The 16,539-nt window shown below is 57.8% G+C and overlaps 2 protein-coding genes across 8 annotated transcripts; one reads left to right on the forward strand and one right to left on the reverse strand.

Moving 5' to 3' along the window:
• Positions 1 to 128: 128 nt before the first annotated feature.
• Positions 129 to 12,265, reverse strand: FRS3 (fibroblast growth factor receptor substrate 3). Of its 3 annotated transcripts, none has more exons than XM_023590057.3 (7): positions 12,155 to 12,265; positions 7,895 to 8,027; positions 6,816 to 6,904; positions 5,678 to 5,864; positions 3,204 to 3,365; positions 1,797 to 1,954; positions 129 to 1,499 (listed from the first exon to the last, which is right to left on the reverse strand). In XM_023590057.3, exons 3-7 carry the CDS (start codon positions 6,879 to 6,881, stop codon positions 588 to 590), a joined length of 1,485 nt encoding a protein of 494 aa, XP_023445825.2. In that variant the 5' UTR covers positions 6,882 to 6,904; positions 7,895 to 8,027; positions 12,155 to 12,265; the 3' UTR covers positions 129 to 587. The 3 variants fall into 3 exon arrangements, with proteins under 3 accessions (XP_023445825.2, XP_004462899.2, XP_012382360.2); XM_004462842.3 differs by lacking the exon at positions 12,155 to 12,265 and adding an exon at positions 9,526 to 9,596; XM_012526906.3 differs by lacking the exons at positions 7,895 to 8,027; positions 12,155 to 12,265 and adding an exon at positions 9,526 to 9,589.
• PRICKLE4 (prickle planar cell polarity protein 4) lies at positions 10,230 to 16,408 on the forward strand. 5 transcript variants are annotated; one of them, XM_012526908.4, is made up of 7 exons: positions 10,230 to 10,310; positions 12,471 to 12,605; positions 13,105 to 13,200; positions 13,900 to 14,037; positions 14,321 to 14,524; positions 15,105 to 15,309; positions 15,870 to 16,408. In XM_012526908.4, exons 2-7 carry the CDS (start codon positions 12,483 to 12,485, stop codon positions 16,154 to 16,156), a joined length of 1,053 nt encoding a protein of 350 aa, XP_012382362.2. In that variant the 5' UTR covers positions 10,230 to 10,310; positions 12,471 to 12,482; the 3' UTR covers positions 16,157 to 16,408. The 5 variants fall into 5 exon arrangements, with proteins under 5 accessions (XP_012382362.2, XP_023445831.2, XP_004462902.3 ...); XM_023590063.3 differs by lacking the exon at positions 10,230 to 10,310 and adding an exon at positions 10,347 to 10,704 and having other exon boundaries at positions 15,783 to 16,408; XM_004462845.5 differs by lacking the exon at positions 10,230 to 10,310 and adding an exon at positions 10,351 to 10,704.
• Positions 16,409 to 16,539: the final 131 nt, after the last annotated feature.

A 16,539-nucleotide genomic window follows, 5' to 3' on the forward strand; every position in this document is an offset into this window, starting at 1 on the left:
GACTCATCACAGAAACCAGAACTGCCCCGGTTTCCCAGATTGACCCCCCTAATTCTATTAAGCCGCCTCTACGTCCACCCCAGAACAATGCCAGAAAAGAGTTCATAAGATGACATCATCCATTGAGCCAGAATTTAAAAATAATTATAATATTAATAATAAATATGTTAAATTACATTTAAAACAATAAATAGAAAAATAAACTGATAAATAAAACCAACAGGTACAAAATGTTTCAAAATTTCAACCCAAAAACAAAACAAAACAAAACACACAGAAAGACGACAGACAAACAAATGGACGCCATGGTGCTGAACGCAACGTGGGGACCCGACGCGGAGTGCGTCTTGGCTTGCTCCTCCCCTGGCCCGGCGCACTCTTTCCTCCCCAGCCTGGAACCCAGGACGCTCGGGGACTGACATCTCTGGGGCCCCCAACTAGCTCCAGGAAGCATCCGGTCACATCTCCATGTCCTTCTGCAAAGGGACCCTAAGCCCTGGGGTGGGTGGGTTCGGAGGACCGGAGCGAGAGGTGGCCGCGGGGCCGCGGCGGGGGGCGGTGGCGCGCGGTGGCGAGGGCGGACGTCCCTACAGAGGCAGGTCGGTGCTGTTGTGCCGTGTTTTCCTGGCGGTGCCGTCGTCTTGGGGCAGAGCCCTCTGCAGGTTGGACATGGCCACGGTCTTTTTGAGGTCGATCACGGCGTAGGAGTCTGAGCTGCGGGCAGGGTGGGTGGTGGGCACGGGGGTGCGGGGGGCCGAGGGGCTCTGGGGCCCCTTGGGGCAGTCTCCAGCCCAGCCCTTCAGCTCCACCTGGATGTAGTTGAGCTGCCTGGGGGGCTCGGGGCCCGGCCGGCGGAAATCGAAGTTGAAGACGCGCGGGGACCCGCGGCGGCGGGTCAGGGGCACAGGGAAGCTGCCGTGGCTGCGGGTGGCGGCCCGGGTGCTGGTGGGCTTCTGCAGGGGCGTCTCGTCCTCCTCGCCGTCGGGGAAGCCGTTGGAGGAGGGTGTGAGCCCGTCCCTCGAGTCCCCGTCGTCGCCGGCCTCCTCGCCCGGCTGCTGGGCCTGGCTCTCCCACAGGGGCGGCAGGGAGGGCAGGTTCTCGTAGTGCAGCAGGGCGGCCCTGCGCTGGGCCAGGCCGCTCCAGCCCGGCTCCTCCGGGCTCAGTCTCCAGCCGGCCCCCCGCCGCGGCCCCCCGCGGACGTTCTCGTAGGTGCACTTGGGCTGCGCGGGGCACTCGGAGGGGCCCTCGTTGTTGTTGTGGTGGGCGGGGTCGCGCAGGCCGGGGCAGAGGCCCTGGCACTTGGGCACGTGCCGCCGAGCGGGGGCGGGGCCTAACACGAACTTCACCTGGCCCGGCTGCAAGAACACCTGTGGGTCCCGCTGCTCCAGGCCCTGGGCCTCGGCGGGGAAGGGCGCCTGGCCCTCGGGCAGGGGCTGCAGGCAGTGCCGGCTCCTGCGGGGGCCCTCCTCGCTGGCTGGCGTGTTGACGTAGGTGTGCGACTGGGCCGGGAGGGCGTAGAGAGGGAAGAGTCCAAGTGAAGCAAGGAGGGGCCGAGGGCAGGGAGGAGGGAGAGAACGAAGGGTCAGGAAGAAAGAAAAGAAGAACAGGGAAAAAGAGCTGGCGTTTCCACCTCCTCCTCGTCCTCCAAACCTTCCTGCAAAGCTGCCTCCCCTTTTGGGACAAGGGACCCCTCCCGACCTTCTCCTCCTCCCCCTACTGGGAGGGGGCAGCCAGTGTCCTGATCCCGCATCCCCACCCAGGACACCCAGGCAGGGGCACGGCAGCTGCTTGCTCACCTGCTCGTCGGGGGCAATGAGGACATGGGTGGCCTCCTCCCCGAGCGAGGGGTGTCGCAGGCTGCTTGTCGAGGGGCGCCGGGGAGCTGAGAACCGCGGGCCCTCTCCCGGGCAGCCAGGGAAGCCGTTGGAGAAGCTGGAGACAGTGTAGCCTAGAGCTGCACAGAGGTCACAAGTGAGGGTCATTTACACCAACTGACAGCCCCCTGTAACTGTGTGTGGTGTCCTGGGACTGCTCCAATCAGAGCGAGGCACTCTCAGGGACCCCAAGAGGGCACTGAAGGTTAGCCCAGCTGAACTTGAAGCTCCTTAATATTCTCCACCTTCTCTCTGCTCTTTAAATTCTGCCCTTCCTCTCAAAGCTCGGCCTGGACCTCACCTTTCCCATGACATTCGTACCTGAAACATCCAGGGCTCACCGACATATTCACTGGGCTGTCCCTCTGCCTTACTCTGCCTCTCCCAGTGAACCCCAGAGAAGCTTCTCAAAAGCAGAGGCTGTGTTGGGATGCGGACTTGGCCCAGTGGTTAGGGCGTCTGCCTACCACATGGGAGGTCTGCGGTTCAAACCCCGGGCCTCCTCAACCTGTGTGCAGCTGGCCCATGCGCAGTGCTGATGCGCGCAAGGAGTGCCGTGCCACGCAGGGGTGTCCCTGCGTAGGGGAGCCCCATGCGCAAGGAGTGTGCCCCATAAGGAGAGCCATCCAGTGCAAAAGAAAAGTGCAGCCTGCCCAGGAATGGCACCGCACACACAGAGAGCTGACGCAACAAGATGACGCAACAAAAAGAAACAGATTCCCATGCCGCCGACAACAACAGAAGCGGACGAAGAAGAATAAGCAGAGAATAGACACAGAACAGACAACTGGGGGGGGGGAGGGGAGAGAAATAAATAAATAAATCTTAAAAAAAAAAAAAAAAGCAGGGGCCGTGTTTTCTGACCCCCACAGGCCAGGGAGGACAGATGCCAGAGCAGAACTCAGTAGGGACTCAGTGAATGAACCAGGAGAAAACGTGGGAACATCTCCAGAAAACGATCATAGCCAGAGCCGCCTTCACCAGCGGCAGGAAAGGGATACGGGTAGGACCCAGTAGACAGAAGGAAGCAAAGAAGCCCACACTGCCATTTCCATGGAAACCCAGTGTCTTCCTGTCTGTTCCCCAAACCATCGGTCAGGACAGGGCCCGGGACCCCACAGCCTCAGCTTGAGTCACTGGCTTGGTCTGACCAGGACTTCTCCCACCCAAGGGTGGTTCTGAGGAGGGACCACTGTCCCAGAAGGGGGCTCACGCTGCACGCCCCCTGCCTGCTGGACTCCGGTGCCTCCAGGACGCGTGCTTCCTGGGTCTGTGCGTGGGGGTGCCCACAGGTGTGTGCCCGGGTGCCCGGGACAGGAGTCCACTCACTGTTGGGAGGCTGGGGGCCCCGGGGGAGGTCGAGCTCCGCGGGGTGGCTGTTGCGGGTGATGATGACTGGCTCTTCCATCACACTGATGCTGTTGCACTGCATCAGATCCTGCAGGAGGTTGAAGATTTCCTCGGCCCGGGTGCACCTGAACGCAAATATCCCTAAGGAGGAGAGGAGGAAATGAGGCTCCTTTGGCCCTGGGCCCCTTTGGGAAGGGGCAGAGGCGCTCAGGGGCACAGAGCTCGGGAACCGTCCCTGAGCTCCTCATCCTGAGAGCTCTTCCAGTTACACCCTAGAATCCCAGCCTCCTCCAGGAGCGACCTGTACCCAACACATGCACTAGCCATTACCATCATCTTAAGTCCAAATGTGGCAGCTTCTCACCCTTCTTGAGGCAAAAGCACTTTATCAAGGGTGTGCGTGTCAGGCATGGGGGAAATAGAAGTAAACAGCAGAGCAGAAAAGGCTAGTACTAGATGAGTGCCCACTCTAACCTCACGTGCTGCCCCCCTCTTCCTCTGCTCGCTACCTACTGTTCCCCAGAAAAGTGAGCCCCAGCCAGGGCACCAGTCCTCACCCTATGACCAACAGTCTCAAAGCTCTTTGAGGGCAGGAAAGTCTGTCCCTTTCATGGCTTCTTCAGTGCCTGGCCACAGGGTGAATGCCTACTGTGCAGGTGCCTGGCCTCAGGCAGCTTGAACTCTAGTGCAGAAAGGAAGGGCAGGCAGATGATCTCAAGGACAATATAATGGGGCAACCATGTGGCTCCTCAGTGCAGCCAACTTTAGAACTCCTCAAATGACAATGCAGCTCCTCCAAGTCCCTGGGGACAGCGGGGCTGGGCTGAAAACCTGCGACTCAGGGGATCCAAAGATGCCCTTGGGGAGTTGGGCCAGCCTGGGATTCCGTACTCCCTTTTGCAACAGTGGGAGCTGGGACTCCAGGGAGGCTACTTGGGGTATGCATATGTGCAGACAAAGACAAGCAATCTAGGCCTGGGTATGGGGCCACTGTGCTTTGCAGAAATGGGATAAGAAAGATATAGGGGAGGCAGATGTGGCTCAAGCGATTGGGCTTCTGCCTACCACATGGGAGGTCCTAGGTTCAGTTCCCGGAGACTCCTGGAGAAAGGAAGCTGGCGCAACAAGACGGTGCAACAAAGAGGAAAGACAACGAGAGACACAGTAAACCAGGGAGCTGAGGTGGCTCAAGTGATTGAGTGCCTCTCTTCCATATGGGAGGTCCCAGGTTCAGTGCCTCCTAAAAAGATGAGCAGACAGAGAGAGAACACAGCGAATGCACACAGAGAGCAGACAGCAACCTCAAGAAACAAGGGGTGTGTGTGTGGAGAATAAATACATAAAATAAATCTTAAAAAAAAAAAAAAAAAAGGAAGATATAGGGGAAGAAAAAGAACTATTCTGGCAAAGCACGTCAAGGCTAGAAAAGGCTGGGAAAGCCTGGAGTTTAAGAAGAAACTTGTTGGGGCCTTGGGCAGCCTCTTGGGAATCCCCAGTGTCCACCAACCACCATCAGGAGCAGGGACGCCGCCTGCCCCCCACCTCTGCTCGCCCAGCATCACCTGGCTCTGCCTCATGAGCTCTATGGGTAGGGTTCACAGAGGGGGTGGCTCCTCCAGCCAACACAACCTGAGAGACTCATGTATTGTGGTGGCCTCGTCACAAAAGCCCATTTATACCACCTCTACACACCATAATCCCAAACTGCAGTTAAGCCACGCAGGACCCCTTTTGCAGACCTTTGTCTTGCTCCTAAAAGATAAGCCCAGACCCTGCCACCCCTTCAAAGAGCCACGGCTTGACGTCATGGATGGCCCGACCACGACGGCCTCTGGCTGGGGGAGAGAGGAAAGAGAGAACACATCACAGCCCGCTGCCCACAGGCGAGAGGGGACAAAGAGGCACCTCTTTGCAGTGCAGACACGAGGGACCTCCGAACCCAGCCCCCCCGACCTATCATCGCTCAGCTGGAGCCTCCCGCCTGACCTTCCACTCTTCACGGGGTCCCGGCTGTCTCGTCCTGGGGCTCAGGAGGAAGCCTGGAACTACTCGGGGCCACAGGGACCCTTGAAACTGGAGTAACAGGAGGGAAAGAGTTGCTTGCTTTCACCAGGCAGGCTCTAGCCTGGGAGCACTGGCTCTTTCTCATGGGCTGCGCAATAAACTTAAGTCAGGTGGAAAGGGACCTAGGCCAGAGCTTCAATGACTGAAGAGAAAGAGCACTGGCCTAGGAGTCCATTTAGTTCTGCAAGTGACAGGCTGTGCCCCCTCAGCCAGGACCCTACCCCTCTCTGGGCAACCCCTGTCAAGTCTGTTGGCGGGTTAAATATTAAGGGACATGCTCAAATTCCGTAACGGGCTTTGCCACAGTCCCTGTGCCGCACCTGTCAGCCCCAGGCCTGCCCGGGGTGCCTGAGGCCCTATTCCAGGGTGGGGCAGGTGCTGGTACTCACCCTGGCCCGTCTGACACCGGCGACCACTCTCGAAGGAGAAGAGGTTGGAGTCGTAGCCATAGCGCCGCAGGCAGAGGTAGGGCCAACGCACAGCCTCGCGCTGATGCAGGTGCAACACCAGCTCGCTCTGCGTCAGCTCCATCACCCCAGAGCCCAGCTCCAAGCCCTCGTCATCTACATTCGTCACCTGGGGGTGGGGGCGGGGAATGGAAGAGAAGGGTCAGTGAGTGAGTGAGACTGTGGGTCCCGGAACCACTGGGAGGCAGGACAGTGCAGGGGTAGTGCGGGGGCAGTGAGGGGCTCGCCTGACCACTCTGGTTGCTGGGAAATGCGCAAGGCAGGACCACCGACCCGCTGCAGTTCTCTGGGCAAATCCCTTCTTTCTGGGCCTTACTGTTCTCATTTAGACAGTGGGGACAGGGACGATTAGATGACCTCCCAGGTTGATGGTTACATGACCAAGGCTACATGACGTTGGACCACCTGTGGCTTAGTGTCCAAGGACCAGACGTCAGTGGGGGTAGGGGTTCAGTTCCAAGTTAAAAATCTTAAAATCCTGGGGATGTCAAGCCCAAGACAGAATAGCTATGTATCATCTTCACTGCCTTCCCCAACCATGTGCCCTTGCTAAGCGCTCCCTCTTCTGGTGGGCAGGAAAACCTCTGCCTGAACACGCCCTGGGGTGAGGAGGCGGCTCCCCCTACCGGGAGGGAAGAGGGAGGGGTGGGAGGCAGAGGCACAGAGTTTCACTGGGCCTGGCCTTAGCTTCCCAAAGCAAACAGCACTTAATACAGTGTTACCGTGTGCTAAGCACTGTTTTAAATATTCTACGTATAACAACTCACAAATACAGACTTTTGTCATTTTTTCCCAAAAAGTTACATGCAAAGGTGCAAAGATATACCGACAGGGGTGAACGTTGTAAAAGCAGTTTTTGCTACTGTATTATGTCATTTTGTCATTCTTGGGGGTACCAAGAGCCTCAAAAGCGGCAGTGGCCTGGGACACCTCAGAGGCCAGAGTCTGAGACGTCTAAGGAGCCTGCAGCCCCAGCCTGCCTTTCACCTTTTCCAGGGAGGCTGAGGCCTGAGCCCAAGAGGCCACACAGGGAAGGTGGAGAGGAGGGGGCTGTAGGTACCTTGAACTTGGTGGGGTGGTTGTCTGGGACGCTGTCTCTGTTCAGGCAGCTGCAGCAGCTCCCCATGGTGTCAGAGCAGCCAGCCCACCCTGAGGAAAAGGATAAGGTCATCAGGAGAGCCCTGCTCTGGGAACTCTAGCAGAGCCACTTCGTCATCATCACCTACTCTCTCCAAGGAATTCACGCTGGGCAGACATGAATTCAAGTCAGAACGTGCTAAGGATGACTGACAGCTTCTCCGGGCCTGGAGAGGGACAAGGAGGGTGATGTCCGTAGAGATTAAGAGATCTAGGCGGCAGGAAAAGCACGGGTGAAAGGAGGGATCTGGAGACGTGATGCGCAGCAGGTGGAGGCGGCCACCAGCCCGAGGCCCTCACCCGCGTTCAGCCAAGATGCTGAAACCTGGCCTTAGCTTCCCAAAGCAAACGGCACTTATACAGTGTTACCGTGTGCTAAACGCTGTTTTAAATATTCTGATTTAAATCTGGGGATCCCAAGCACTCTGGCCTGAACCATTCTTTCCTCCCCACATCTTGACCCATCCCACATCATGCAAGGTTACTCTTCTCCCTCACCACAAGCCCAGCAGCCGCTTCAAATTTATCTTTCTGAGGTTCTCGTCAAAGGTACTACACAATGGACACAAAGATACATTCAAAAGATGAAATATTTAAAAATGGAGCACGAGTCTTACAGCCTTGTTTAGTGTTTCTTCATTTAAAGTATTTTCAGTGTGTTCCCCTTTGTCCAGAGGGGAGACCAGAGGCCTTACTCTGGTTTTTCCCTCCAGGATTACGGTGCTCAGATTACATTCCGCAACAGTCACACCCGGGCCAAGGAAGGAGAGGACACCACCAGGGCCTCAGTGCTCTAAGGGAGCAAGCCAATGCCTGGACCCATCTCAACCGGAAGTTAACGAACGTGTTTCAACTCAATGCCAGAAATGAGTCTGTAAGATTAGGTGTCTTTCTAGAACCCTTGCTGAATGTGTAAAGCCTTGAACAAGTTAGTGATCTACACCCTCCTGTCTTCCCAATGCAGAAAACTCCAAAACACTGGCTCCTGTACACAGCTCTTACCTTGCCCAGGCCATTGGGGAGCTGACCATGGGGAAGGACCCCCAATTTATTCCCCCTGTCCTGGGTAGGGCATCGTGGCAAGTAGTCTGCAGAGAAGTCCCCTGGATCCCTCTGAGACACGCTTGGGGCTCACCTAGCATAGAAGACAGAGAACAAAGGTGAGTGGAAACCTTCCATCCTCACCCCTAACGGTTAATGAAACTGGCCGCTGCCAGTCCCTCCTACTCGGATATCTTTTCTAGGTTCTAATGGGACAGAAACACCAATGAATAAAAAAGATCAAGGGCAGGAGAACTATAAATTCCAAACCCAGAGGCCCTGAGATGGAGAGACACCCCAAGTATCAATGAGTCTGAAGTCTGAGGCAGCCCACAGCTTTTAAAAAATTCTCCTCTAGGTCCCCTCTGAATGCTGTACAACCAATGTCAAAAACACCACCTTAGCTTTGCAGTGAATTTTAACTCTACAGAGGGCTTTCTCTGTTTTGTGTCTACTACGGATCTGGGAGACTGCCAAGTCAGTCCCCCACCACATCACACACATATGTACCCCAAGGCCTTAGGTTTTCCATATGAAATATCTGTATACTGGTATACTGTGAAGCTTCTAGCTTGAATAACGTTCCTGCAATTTCACATTTGGGAGCTTGATTGACTTTCTGTACCCCAAGCACTGAAAGCCTTACAATTTTAACATGCCAACAATAAACCAAAACGTCAGGGCACCTGATTCCGAGGCAGACAGATCAACAAGCCAGGACCCTGGAGACCCATGAAATTCCACCCCCCTGCTCTGATATAAACATCAGTTCCCTCGGCCTCTTTGACCCTGAAGCCTTGAGCAACTTCCCAGGAAAAAGGATCCCCACTCTCTTGGTCTGGTTTATTCTCTGGGAAGGAAGCAGCAGGCTGAGGGAAGTGTGCATGGCCTAAAGGCAGGTGGTTGGGAAAAATACTGAGGCTTGAGCCATCAACAGGACGCCTGGGGAGGAAACCAACAACTGCAGGGTGCACCCTTTCCTGTTCCCAGTCTCTTCTTAAAAGACTTCAGGACATAACCTCAGATTACTCAATGAGGGGGTGCACTGGGCAGGACTGGGGTAGGGGTCTTTGGTCTGGGATACCTGTGCATTGGAGGTCGGAGTTAAAGGCCTCAGGGGGGCTCAGAACGTTCGGAAGCGCTTGGGAAGACGGGGACAAGATTTTTGGATTTGGACATGATGCAAGGAGAATGTAGGTGGGGGGAATGCAAGAAGGTGGGTGGGTGAGTGTGAAGGATCGGAGGAATTTCTGAACGTGGGAAGGGCTTGGGGACATGCAGGACAGAGGCGTGGGCTCGGGGAATTCGCAGAATGAGTGAGGGGATTCTGAGGGGCCCCAGAGAGATGCGAAAATGTGCCAAGGGGGTGCAATTTTCTGGGGAGTGAGAGGCAGATTTAGGTTTTGGGGTCGTCAGGGGTATTTGTAGACACAGGGAAGGAATGCGGGGGAGTCAGGGCCGCGCGTCGTCTCTGGATCCACCGCCCCCAAACATGGGGCTCCACCGCCCGCCCGCCCGGGGCTTCCTAGAGAGGGAGCGGAGGTTGCGACGCGGCGGCCGCCTGGTCCCCGCCCCGCTGCAGCCCGACTCACATCGCCCCGCGGCCCGGGCGGCGCCGGGCCCCCGCTCCCGGGTCCCGCTGCAGCAGCCGCCGCCCGCCCGGAGCGCAGGCCTCCCCGCCCCGCCCCGCAGCCGCGGGGTCGGAGGTCACCCTGCAGCACCAACGAGATGCTGCGGGCGGGCGGACCGGAGTCGGGGCGACTGGTGCGCAGCCTAGAAGGTCCCTTTGGAGGACTTTGCAGTCGGGAGCAAGGAGCATGCGCAGACGCCAGAGGGCGCTCGGGGCCAGCGGCTTAAAGTGAGCTTTCCCGGGGCGGGGCGGGGCCGGGGAAGGACAGGGCGGAGCCTGGGGAGGGTGAGGCGGGGCCCGGTGAGGAGGCGGGGCCCGGTGAGGAGGCGGGGCCCGATGAGGGGGCGGGGCCCGATGAGGGGGCGGGGCCCGGTGAGGGGCGGGGCCCGGTGAGGGGGCGGGGCTCGAGGGTGGCAGTGAGGAAACCAGAGGGTGGGGGCTGCTCCGCGGGGCGGGAAGGGGCCGGGTTAGGGGGGGTGTGTGCTAGAAAAACACAAAAGAGAGGGGAGGAGGCCGTAGGGACGGAGGAGAAGAGGGCTGGGACGACAGGGGCCCTGGAGAGGGGAAGGGCCGGGGGGGACGACTGGAAGACAACGGGAATGGACCGGGGGAGCTGGCGGAGGGGGGCGGGGCTAGGGCACTCGAGGGAGGGTCTCGCGGGAGCTGGGAGCACCTGCGGTCGGGCAAGCGGGCGCCGGAAGGCGTTTCCGCGAGCGGCTAAGAACCTGGCGCCCCCGCGGCTTCCGGGTGGGTGCGAGGCGCTGGCGGGGTGCGGTCCCCGCGCTAAAGCCCTGGCAGGGGGCTCCTGTCACCTCGAGACCCGCCTCCGCGGGTCTCAGCTCCACGCCCCTCCCCGAGCCGTCCCTCTCTTCCCGCGGGCGGGTCGCCGGCACAGGGGCGTGGTGGAGGAAGGGCCGCGCCCCCGGGGCGGGCGCTGAGGCCCGGGGGTGGGGCCCGGGTGAGGGTCCAGACGGCCGGGTCTGTCCAGAACGGCCTGGACACCGGTGCGCGGCAAGGGTGAGCCCCCCATTGCCTCCTCTCAACTCCCAGCAGCCAGACTGGGAGCTACTCTGCGTCCTGCCCGGGGGTGCGCCCGCGAAGTCCAGGAAAAACTGGGGCTCTTTCTAGAGGTCGGAGGAAGGTACTTGGCGGGACCGGACACTCCCTGCCTCCTGCCATTGTCCCGGGAACTTTCCATCCCTCCTCCTCCCCAGTCCCCAGGGTCTCCAGGCTTTAGCCTCTAGGGCCAGGCTGGGCTGGGTGAGTGGAGCTCCTGAGCCAATTGCACAAACGCGGGGGCAGGGGAGGTGGGGCCAGCCTTCTCGGTTATCTGCGGTGGGAGGAGGACGGGTGTTCTGGAAAGGTTCTGGCAGGTCAGTAAGATGGGCTCACATGCTAAGTGGAGGTAGCATTAGGCGGGTGTGAGGGATGGAAGGATGAGCGTTGTTTCTGCGTGGGAAAGTTCCATGTAAACTAGGGCTAACCTGGAAAAAAGGGTGCAAATCCCATCTGGAACTGCAAATCCCACCCACCGCCTCCTGCGGCTCCCCACTCTCCTTCTAAGCATGCCTCTTGCTGCCTGGAACAGGGGCGGTGCTGCTAAGGACAGTGGCTACACCTGGCTCTGAGTGCCAACAGCCCATCCGGGCCTCTTTCCACAGGAAACCAGACCCCAGAGACAGAACAGGAAGGAAGCAGATGGGTGTGGAGCCAGGAAGGGGGTGAAAGGTGGCACAGGGCATCTGAAAAGTGTACTGGAGGCTCAGGGCTGGGAAGGGGTATTACTGTCATGGTCCAGCCCCTGGTTCCAACCCCAAAGCTGCGTCTTATGGAGGTGAAGAATTTGGTGGTGGCCCTCCTTGTGTGCAGCTCTCACATAACCCTTCTAAAGCTTCCCTTAGCTTTCTAATGTGACCTTGGTCACATTAACCTCAAGGTTTTTTTTAAAATGTGAAAGGGGATCATGAAAAGGACCTCATTGGCCTATTATGAGGATAGGTTATATTATATGAAATGCTAGAATAGTCCCTGAAACAGAGTAAGCATTGTAGAAAAGTTTTCTCTGATTATTTGTCTTCCCAGGCTGCTGGGTATATCTGCCAGAGCTCTGACCCCATTCTTCATTGTTTCATTTTTGTCTTCCCCACTAGACTGGGAGCTCCTTGAGGGCAAGCCCATCTCTTCTTCACCTCAGTAGTCAAACCCTCCCCCAGGTACCATGGCATATCAGAGCTTGCCCAAAAGAGGACTAAAGAAATGGGTTTAGAATTATCCAATGAAATTGCTATAGACAGAGGATACATAAGATTCTCCTCTGCCCTTGAGGAGCTTATAGACTAGATGAGGCACTGAGAGAGAGAGCAATGAAAGAAACGTTTGTTGCTAAATCTTGGGGTACTGGCTGTTCTTGCTTCTGGAAGATTAGGGAAAGGAGAGCTGGTATGGGCAGAGATACTGAGGAGGGATTTCTGTGAGGTGGTCCTTTAACGAGGTCAGGCAGGGAATACTGGGAGGTGAGTGCACTATGAGAAATAGTGAGAATTAAGGCTGGGGAGGAGAGAAGGAAGAGGCCAGCCAGGCTACAGGCTCACCAGAAAGGCAAAACGTCCTTTTCTTCCTTCCACTGTGGGCCTCTTCTTTCTCCATCCCAATCTTGTAAGCTCTGGAGCAGATAGGCCTGGCCTCAAGACTGGCTCTGCCACGTATTAGTTGTGCAACCTAGGACATACCATTTAAGCTCACTGAGCCTTAGTTTGGCCATCTGTAAAATGGGGATAACAAACAATACTACCTAACGCATGGAGTTGTTGGAAAGATTGAATGAGGTAATCCGCGTAAAGCACTAGCACTGCCTGGCACATTGTAAGGGCCTGATAAATGGGAAGTGTTCTTATTGTCGTTGGGCAGACCTTGCCACCGATGTCAGAAGTGAACTGTGGCTGGCCCCGTGGAGGGGAGAGACCCACCCCCAGGGAGCTGGGCCCACGAGCCAACTCAGACAGTCACCAGCCAAAGCGGGACCCAGAGGACACCTCTGCTCAGGTAGTAAGAGCCTGCCCTGCCCTCTGGGCCCACAGGCCCTTTTTCCTTTGGCTCTCCTTCCTTTTCCCTCACCAAGAGGCAGTTTTCCTTTGGGCCCAACCTCTTCTGGCCCTTTCCTCTTTTCAGGAATCCCCGTCTCTCAAGGCATGCCAGTTTGACTTTAAATTCTTTCACGTGAATACAGTTCCTCCTAAGGGGCCTGTGTCTGGGAAAGGAGACCCAGAGGCAAAGAAGGCTTCGGCTCCCAGGCGCGAAGCGGGTGGTTTCAAGCCTAAGAAGGGAGGCTGTTCTGGGTGTGGGGACTTCCCAGCCTCCCTCAACTCACACCACAAATGCAGGAGGCCTGCCTTGCCCTCAGTGAAGGAGGGTCCTCCAAACGGGGGTGGGCGGCATCGGAAGTGGTTTTAGAGTAGAGGAAAGGTGTCCATAAGGAGGGAAGGCGGGCAGGGGAAGGAAGGAGAGACCTCGCTTCACTCCTCCTTCTGCCTTTTCTCCTCAGGATCCTGCACTTCTGAGCGTGGGGCCTCCTCACCTAGACGCCAGCAGGCCCGGGCTCCGGACCCTTCTGCAGCAGCTGCCTCCCCAGGACAGCGATGTGGGTCTCCCTCTCCCCAGCTCTCCCTCTTCCCACTCTCTCCCTTTCTCACTCTCTCACTGTGAAAAGAACCTTGGTTTAGAATTCAGGGGACATGGGTTCAAGGGCCAGCTAAGCCGCTAATTGGGGACCGTCACCCCTACCCTAGCCTGAGTTTCCATTTCTACATAATGGGTGCAGTATTTTCTATGCTGCCCACCACAATGCTTAGTCTAAGATCAGATGAGAAAATGAACAGGAACGAGTTTTGAAACTGACAATGGAATGTACAAATGAAGAGAGTATGGTTGTTAAGTATTTATTGAGTCCCTATGTGTGCCCATTGTAAAGGCTTACAATACATTTGCGGAGGCAAGACAGGAGTATAAGAAATAATTAGAGAAAACACAAGAGCAGGAAGTGATGTTGAGCTATAGCTCATTGGGAGCAAAGAGTTAAATTCAAGGTGACAGGGCTAAGTGCTGTGGGGCTGTCACGACCAAAATAACGAGTCTTCCTGGGGAAGGTGAGACTGAAGTGGGCTTGCTGGAGCTCCTTTCCCTTTTCCTCTCCTCAATGCCTCGCTATGCTGTTACCTCCTGCACCTCCCTGAGGTTCCACAACCCTCCTCCAACACAGCTGTAAAGAGTCTTTGTACAATCAAACTTCAGCCCTTCCTGCTGGGACTCTCCCAGTTACCCTAGAGACGTGTTTCTGCAGGAGCGCTACTTCCTGGCCCTTGGGGAGGAGGAGCTGGCAGAGCTGCGGCTTTTCAGTGCCCAGCGGAGGCGGGAGGCTCTGGGACAGGGGGTGGCTTGCCTGGTGCCTCCCAAGCATGAAGGACACACCTGTGAGAAGGTATGGTGTCCCCCTTCCCACACACATTCCCTTTCCTCTACTCCTTGCCTTCTCATTTCTGCAGAAGTATTTCCTGGGACTCTAGCAGAGAAAGGGGATATGGGGATTGGCTATTTGGCTAACATTAGGAGAAAGGGGAACCAAAGTTTGGGGTTTCTTGGTGGAACCTTGCTGGGGTATCTGGAGAATTAGGTTGGGGGTGAGTTGGAGGCGTGGATGAGCCAGGTGGGAAGCTGGAGGGGTATTGCCAACTCTGATCCGCTCAGTGCCCCCTGCCTGACAGTGCAAGGAACCGCTGAGGCCAGGAGAGTATGCTGTGTTCACGGCCCTGGCTGGGAAGCAGCGCTGCTGGCACCAGCCCTGCTTTGCCTGCCGGGCCTGTGGCCAGGCCCTGATAGACCTCATCTACTTCTACCACGATGAGCATCTCTACTGTGGCCGTCATCATGCCGAGCTGCTGCGGCCGCGCTGCCCGGCTTGTGACCAGGTACTGCAGCGAGGCAGGCAGGGGTGGTGGTGTGTGCCCAGGGTCCAGACTGGCAAGATGTAAGGGAACATCCCCCTGTGCTGCAGCCTTTCCCAGTACAGAGGAGGGAGGTAGGAAGAACTAGGACCCAGTTGGGACCTCCCTGTTCCCTGTGCTCCAATTTGAGCTCTGGGGATGAGACTGCTGCCTTTATTTGGACCCTCCCCCATGGCAAGCAGAGTCCCCCAAATTTTCTCCGGCTCTAGAATTTCTCAGGTGTAGGGACGCTATCCAGTTCTCACAAGCCAGGTGCCCAGCGCTGTACCTGAGCATGCTAGGAGCACCTTAATGTCAGCATGAGAGGCAGCGCCAAGCCCTGGGTTGGGATTCCAGGCGGCCAGGCTCTCACTTAGGGCTGTGCCACCAGTTAGCTGGCCCTTCCTAGCCAAGCTAATCAGCGCCCCCCCATCCTAGAGTGGTTGGGGAGATCAAATGAGAATGTCTGTATACGTGCTTTAGCATTAACTGGCTCTAAGGCATGGTTATTGTAGAAATGGATGAGTGAATGAATGAGTGAACAGTTCCCCTCTCCCTCTCCCAGCTGATCTTCTCCCAGCGCTGCACCGAGGCCGAGGGGCGGCGCTGGCACGAGAATCACTTCTGCTGCCTGGACTGCTCCGGGCCCTTGGGTGGGGGACGTTATGCCCTGCCCGGGGGCGGCCCCTGCTGCCCCAGCTGCTTTGAGAGCCGCTACTCGCTTGAGGGCTCCAGCCCGGGCCCGGCCCTGGAAGGAAGGGCGCCCCCAGGTAAGGAAGGAGAAGGTGCAGATCAAAGGGTAGAGGGCGTCGGCTTGGGCTGGGCAGAAGAGTGGGCCCTCTTCCCAGCCCACGCCGACCCATTTCTCTAGAGCCCCCGTTCCCTCTCCGCAACCCCCAGACCCGAGCCTCGGGGCCCGCAGCTCTCACCGCGCGTCCCTGGCCGCTGCGCTCCAAGGGCCTCCCGAACCCACCTGGCGCCGCCGTCCGCGGTTGCGGCGCGGGACTTGCTTCCGGGCGGGGCACGCGGCCGCCCTCTGGTGGGCGGAGGCGGGGAGCGCAGTGGGAGCCCGAGAGAGGACCAGAGCGGGAGAGGACCAGCGGGGTGGCGACGCGCGGCCCAGGGGCGGGGCGGGAGGCTGGTCTCCCACTGTTGCTGGCTGCAGTGGGGTGCCCCACCCCTGGATCTGGGAGACGGCGACTCAGGGTTCAGAGAAGGACACTTCTGACCCCGCCTGGAACAGGGGAGGCGGGGCTCGGTCGGGTTAAAGGAGGGGACCGCGTGCCGCTTTACGCGGTGACCGTCTTCCGAGCAGCTCTTCTCCTTGCAGCTGCTGGCTGCAGCCCGAAGATCCAGACAGGGCGGCTTGGATCCAGCCCTGAGCAGGAGAGCCGAGCTGGGGACGTGACGGAGGCACCCAAAGGGTGGGCGCAGGGTCGCCTGGAGACGCCCCGTGATCCCAAGGAGGACGCCCTCTGCCCCACCTGCTCCTCCTCTTCCGACTCGGAACCTGAGGGCTTTTTCTTAGGACAGCGCCTTCCTCGGCCTGGGGAGACCCCCGTCAGCTTCCAAGCAGGGGACAGCGACACCTCCGGGAAGTCATGCATCGTTTGCTAGTGGTGCAGCCCAGGGGTGGGCGGTCTCTGAGGCGGGAGAACGAGTTTCTCCTTCCTCTATAAAAATCCTGGACTGAACGCAATCAGGCGCACGTCAAGAGTTTGGCGGCGAGATGGTTTTGGGAAAATGTGGGATGCTCCCCCTTCAGCCCAAAGCCAAAATGACTTTTGATGGACCCTTTCTCGGAGAACCCTATTCTCCAATGCCTCGCGTGCCCTGCTGAGCCAGCTCCTACCCCACAGGCTAAGACAGCCCCGTCTCCCCGCCCCCTCCTCCTGAGCCAGTGGAAAGACGTAAGCATGACCGCGACCGGCTGGAGGGCCGGAGGGCCAGAGCAAGCGGGAGCTGGAGCCCTGAGCAGGTGAGGACGGAGCTGGACCACG

Source organism: Dasypus novemcinctus, chromosome 11 (assembly GCF_030445035.2).
Source record: "Dasypus novemcinctus isolate mDasNov1 chromosome 11, mDasNov1.1.hap2, whole genome shotgun sequence".
Lineage (NCBI taxonomy): Eukaryota > Metazoa > Chordata > Mammalia > Cingulata > Dasypodidae > Dasypus > Dasypus novemcinctus.